At 48.0% G+C, this 5,838-nt stretch overlaps 1 protein-coding gene across 2 annotated transcripts; it reads left to right on the forward strand.

Moving 5' to 3' along the window:
• The first annotated feature begins 431 nt into the window (after positions 1-431).
• LOC123103415 (FT-interacting protein 7) lies at positions 432-4,531 on the forward strand. 2 transcript variants are annotated; one of them, XM_044524996.1, is made up of 2 exons: positions 432-676; positions 1,931-4,531. In XM_044524996.1, exon 2 carries the CDS (start codon positions 1,962-1,964, stop codon positions 4,275-4,277), a length of 2,316 nt encoding a protein of 771 aa, XP_044380931.1. In that variant the 5' UTR covers positions 432-676; positions 1,931-1,961; the 3' UTR covers positions 4,278-4,531. The 2 variants fall into 2 exon arrangements, with proteins under 2 accessions (XP_044380931.1, XP_044380932.1); XM_044524997.1 differs by having other exon boundaries at positions 479-671.
• Positions 4,532-5,838: the final 1,307 nt, after the last annotated feature.

Here is a 5,838-nt window from a genome sequence, read left to right on the forward strand (position 1 = left end):
ATTCCACCGTAAAACTTAAGAATTTTGCATGAAAACATATAAAAATTTGTGGTTATTTGAAAAGTTGGCAGGTCTCTTCCATACATTGCAGCAAACATGGAAGAGCTTCACTCACCGTTTCACCCCGGCGTTTCTAGGGTATTCTACAAGCACGTAGCGGGTAAACCCACCCAAGTCGCCTGGTCAAGGTAAAAAAGTGCACGTGACACGGCCGCGAAGTGCTGGGTTCTTTCCTTTGCAGCAGGCCCACCTGCAGAATTCAGTCGAACCAGAGGGTGCCAGACGCAAATGGGACCAGACCACCAACGTTCTCCCGAGCCTGCACGAACCGGGTGGGACCCACCAGAGAACCCGCCCGCCCACTGGCCAGTTCCACCTCCGGCCCCACCCGGCAGCCTCACCCGCTGGCTCTGCCCAACGTCCCGTGCCGCCCGCCTGCGAAGTGAAAAAAGAAGCCGGCGAGAAAAGAGGGCCTTTTTCCCTTCCTTTCCATGCCCCCCTCCGTCCCTCCCTCTCGCCACTTCTCACCTCTTCCGTTTCTCGCCTCCCCTGACTCCGCCCCGCCCGCCCCCGGCATTCCTGCTCCTCGCGTCGCGTGCTCCTCGGCGAGCACGCGGCCGTGGCGCGGGGGTGCCAGAGGCTTCTCCGACCGTCTCGTCCGCCGTCTGCTGGTGAGGTCCGTGTGCCCGGCCGGCCCGTGCGCCTCCTTTCCCGCCGTCTCGGTGGTTCTTGACCTTGTAATCCATCTGTTTACTGCCTGCACTCCGGTCCTCCTCATCGGCGATCCTCCGCGTGGGGTGGGAGGATCGTGCCTTTTCGAATCGCCCCCGTACGGAGGGATGGGGTTTTAGAGGATTCTCGTGGGGGTTTTGGGGTCCTTTTTTAATAGTTTATTTAGGGTACACTTTTTTCTCCCGTGGGGATGGCGATGTGTGTTCGTGTAGGGGTTAAGGGAGCCGTGCAGTCATTTTCTAGGGTTTCATCGGTTGATTGGTCGGTGTGTTCTTGCTTGCGTGATTTTAGGGGTTTCGAAACTTCAAAGTTTCGATTTTTCCGAATTTTATGTACGGCCCCTGTTTTTAATTTATTTTTTTGAGATGGTGCTTACGTCCCTGGGTTGCTAGGAAACGATGAACGCTGTAGCCTTTTTTGTTGTTGTGTTTTTCCTTTACCATAAACACCAAAAGCACGAGATTTGAGGCGAGGAACAGATTTAGCAGCAGTTACTCTGTTATCATCGGGATCTGATGATCTTTTACACGTCTCAGGGCAGGGGTGATTTTGTTATTGCAGTCAATAATAAGTGAGTCTTGTTTTTATTATTAGTGGGCTACTCCGGTGACGAGTGAATGACTGATCATTGTCTTAGGTCAGTGACAATACCAATGCCTAGAGTACCCCCTTATTATAGGAAAACGTTTCGGGTTGGGATCCTCTGCTCTGCAGTAGGAAAACCTGAAGGAATTGGTCAAAAGGGACACCATGTTTGCTGCTCATCTCTCCTTGACAAGGATGCACATGGCTGCAATTGGTCGCCATACTTTCCTTGTTTTGCAATGTCGGTAGCATTACCTGTTACACACTGCCATATTACCTGTTACACGTAGATGCAGATAGATACACAAATCTGGATAGAATACCAAAGCAGGATACAAGTTCTGGTTTTTCCTAAGATAGCAGGGCACACCATTTGGCACATTGAATGGGTCATGCCTTTGCTAGGCCTCCTTGTGCTCTCTCCATCCATCAACCTGTCACAACCACCACCTTTTATTGTAAAAAGAAAAAGTATCAGTAGATGTTATTTGATTATGCACATGACATGCATTTTATCATTAGAAAATCATACACTGCTGTTTGTTATGATTGTGTTACTTTTATCATACGTGAAGCTCTTCTTGATAATACATTGTCATGTATTTTGTTGCAGGCACAAGTCTGACCTTCTGTGAACCGGCAAGATGCAGCCACCGCAGCCGCGGCCTGAGGACTACTCGTTGAAAGAGACAACACCCTGCCTTGGGGGTTTTATGGCAGCAGGGGACAAGCGCACAAGTACATACGACCTTGTGGAGCAGATGCCATATCTCTACGTGCGCGCTGTCAAGGCCAAAGACCTCCGTGCCAAGGATGGGTCTGGGAGCTGTGACCCATCAGTAGAGATCAAGCTTGGGAATTACAGGTGCACCACCCGTCAGTTTGAGAAGAATACTAACCCGGAGTGGAACCAAATCTTTGCCTTTCCCAAGGAATGCATCCAGTCCTCCTATATTGAGATCACTGTCAAAGACAAGGATGATATCATTGGGCGAGTCATCTTTGACCTCAGTGAAGTTCCAAAGAGAGTCCCACCTGACAGTCCTTTAGCACCAGAGTGGTACCGTCTTGAGGGTCGGAAGGAGGGAAGGGTCGGAGAGCTAATGTTGGCTGTCTGGATGGGTTCACAGGCAGATGAAGCTTTCCCAGAAGCTTGGCATGCTGATGCTGCGACAGTGCCTAGCGATGGTCTAGCAAGCATAAGGTCTAAGGTGTATTTAACTCCTAAGCTTTGGTATCTCAGGGTAAATGTTATTGAGGCACAAGACCTGGTACCAAGTGACAAGTGCCGCTATCCAGAAGTTTATGTGAAAGCTACACTTGGGAATCAGTCCTTGAGGACAAGGATATCTGCAAGCAAGAGTGTTAACCCCATGTGGAATGAGGATCTGATGTTTGTGGCAGCTGAACCATTTGAGGAGCACTTGATTCTTAGCGTCGAGGATCGGATTGCGCCAAACAAGGACGAGGTATTAGGGAAAGCATGTATTCCACTGCAGAATGTAGACAGGAGGCCCGACCACAGGCCAGTGCACAGCCGGTGGTGTAATCTTGAGAAGCATGTAGCGGGAGATGGGGAACAGAAGAAAAAAGATGTCAAGTTCTCTAGTCGTATTCACCTCAGGATTTCTTTGGATGGTGGGTATCATGTTCTGGATGAGTCAGCACATTACAGTAGCGATCTGAGGGCCACTGAGAAACAGCTGTGGAAGCCTAGCATTGGGGTTCTTGAGCTAGGAATCCTAAATGCTCAAGGATTACTGGCAATGAAGACTAAGGATGGGCATGGCACCACAGATTCTTACTGTGTTGCGAAGTACGGGCACAAGTGGGTCAGAACAAGGACCATCATCGACAGTTTCAGCCCAAAATGGAATGAACAATACACCTGGGACGTGTATGATCCTTGTACGGTGATAACAGTTGGTGTGTTCGATAACTGCCACTTGCAAGGGGAGAAGTCCAAAGGAAACAAGGACAGCAGAATTGGCAAGGTACGGATCCGCCTGTCCACTCTCGAGTCTGGCAGAGTCTACACGCACTCGTACCCTCTTATCATTTTGCTTCCTACGGGCGTGAAGAAGATGGGTGAAGTGCAGCTTGCTGTGCGCTTCACATGCTACTCGCTGGTGAACATGATGCAGCTGTACTCTCAGCCGCTGCTGCCGAAGATGCACTATGTTTACCCTCTGTCTGTCACGCAGCTTGATGTTCTGAGGCTCCAGGCTACTCACATGGTCTCGACGAAATTGAGCCGTGCCGAGCCACCTCTCAGGAAGGAAGTTGTTGAGTACATGTTGGATGTGGATTCTCACATGTGGAGCATGAGGAAGAGCAAGGCAAACTTCTTCAGGATTATGAAAGTGTTGACCCCCCTTGTTGGAGCTGCTCAATGGTTTGATAAGATTTGTGAATGGAAGAATCCGCTGACCACTGTGTTGATTCATCTCCTGTTCATCATTTTGGTTATGTTTCCAGAGCTGATCCTTCCGACCGTTTCCCTGTATCTGTTCTTGATTGGGGTCTGGTTCTACCGGTGGAGGCCAAGGCAGCCACCTCACATGGACACTCGTCTTTCACATGCCGAGACCTCCAACCCTGATGAGTTTGATGAGGAGTTTGATACTTTCCCTACATCCCGTGCACATGATGTCGTTCGGATGAGGTATGATCGACTCAGGAGCATTGCAGGCAGGGTGCAGACAGTTGTTGGTGACTTGGCAACACAAGGTGAGAGGCTGCAGTCCCTGCTCAACTGGCGGGATCCAAGGGCCACTGCTATCTTTGTGACCTTCTGCTTGATCGCTGCTGTGGTTCTGTACCTGGTTCCGTTTCGCATGGTTGTGCTCATTGCTGGGTTGTATGTGCTGAGGCATCCCAGGTTCCGCTGCCACGGGCTTCCATCTGCTCCCCTCAACTTCTTCAGGAGGCTACCGGCGAAAACGGACAGCTTGCTGTGAGACCGTCCCGTGCCAGGTAACATCAGAGTGTTTTCCAGCATTGGCGACGGCATTGCATGGATGGAACCTGAAATGCGCAGACAATTTTTCTTCAAGAATTGTTATCTTTCGTTGTATGTTAATTTAGACTTGAGACTTTGATTTGTTCTGGAGTTGGCACCAGGTTGACCTGTTTGCCTGTGTTGTTTCGACATGGATTTTCTCCTGCTGTCATCATCGAATTTCAGTTGTTATGTGTTCGTGTTATCTTGTTACCTGCATCTGTGCCCTGATTGCCTGGCCCTGAATGTCGAGTTTAGTAGTATTTGACTTGATTCTCCTAAAATATGTTGCATATCTGTGGTATGATTTGCATCCAAAAATGGAATCAGTGGTGAGATTCGTCTTAGCATGTGAAGCATTGAGTTGTAGAACTTGCTTTTTCAGATAAAAAGGCCCCAAGACTTTGTTGAGGTCTAGATTCTAACCATTGACAAAACTGCTCTCACGATTGAGTTATAGTGCCTGTACTTGTATTTCAATAAACTAGCGTCAAGATCAGAATTATGCGTGGAAGCAACACATATATGTAGTGAGTAGTTGACATCGACACCTAGGGTAAATCTTAGAAGAATGTGTGCTGCCATTTGACTTTTAGCTTTATTTTCTTGATTGATGTTCTGCAGCAATTCATCATGTGATTTTATACACGGGTCCAGAACATGCTTGCCTTTGTAGAAACAAAATTTTCAGGGGTAAGTTTGCACATGGATTGGTGCCTACGTGCAATAATTGTTTCAAGATTTTTCAATAATAAAATTTTCTGATTTTGCTAACTTACATAAAGCATCAGCGCAACTAAAGCGACGTAAAAAAAAAAGTTATGTTGGGGTTTTCCACTGCGAAACCTACACGTAGTTGGAGCTTGCGCGATCACACGCCCCCCACCCCCCTTCTTTTGCGCCGCCTTTGCCTAAAGCTAAAACGTGTTCAGGCTGAAGCAAAGTGTTGGAGCCATAAGGCCTGCACTCACTCGGTCTATCTGCCTTACTGGACGCCCTTGAAGAGCATAGGCCTTTGTTTACCCATTGTCAACTTAAAAAACATCATGCTCGCGAGTGGTGGCGCCAAAACTTTAATCCTATGTAGTCAATTTTAAGGTTGTGTGGTCAGATATATAAATTTATATTATTGATTTATATTTTTCCAAAAAGACTACCCAGCTTCTATGTGGCTTCACCATTGTTACCGGTGTCAACGGCAAAAATCTCCCTCAGCCGTCTTGTCAACTTAAAAGCCTCCTACTCACGACAACATGCAAAAATCAAGCATTATGTCCTTGGCGATGAACACTCCCTCTACTTCCACTTATGTGCCTCTGTTCATCTTGGGAAGAACCAAATCCAAATGGGTCTTTTACTTCATCCCACTAAGTGAAAGCTGCCATGCTTCATGGTTTTTTCCACCAACTCTAGGGAACCCCTGATTGGTGCTCCTTCAGCTTTGATGTGACGCCCCCGATTTGACCGTACACTAATCATACACGCAAACGTGTACGATCAAGATCAGGGACTCACGGGAA

This window comes from Triticum aestivum, chromosome 5A (assembly GCF_018294505.1).
Source record: "Triticum aestivum cultivar Chinese Spring chromosome 5A, IWGSC CS RefSeq v2.1, whole genome shotgun sequence".
NCBI classification, from domain to species: Eukaryota; Viridiplantae; Streptophyta; class Magnoliopsida; order Poales; family Poaceae; genus Triticum; species Triticum aestivum.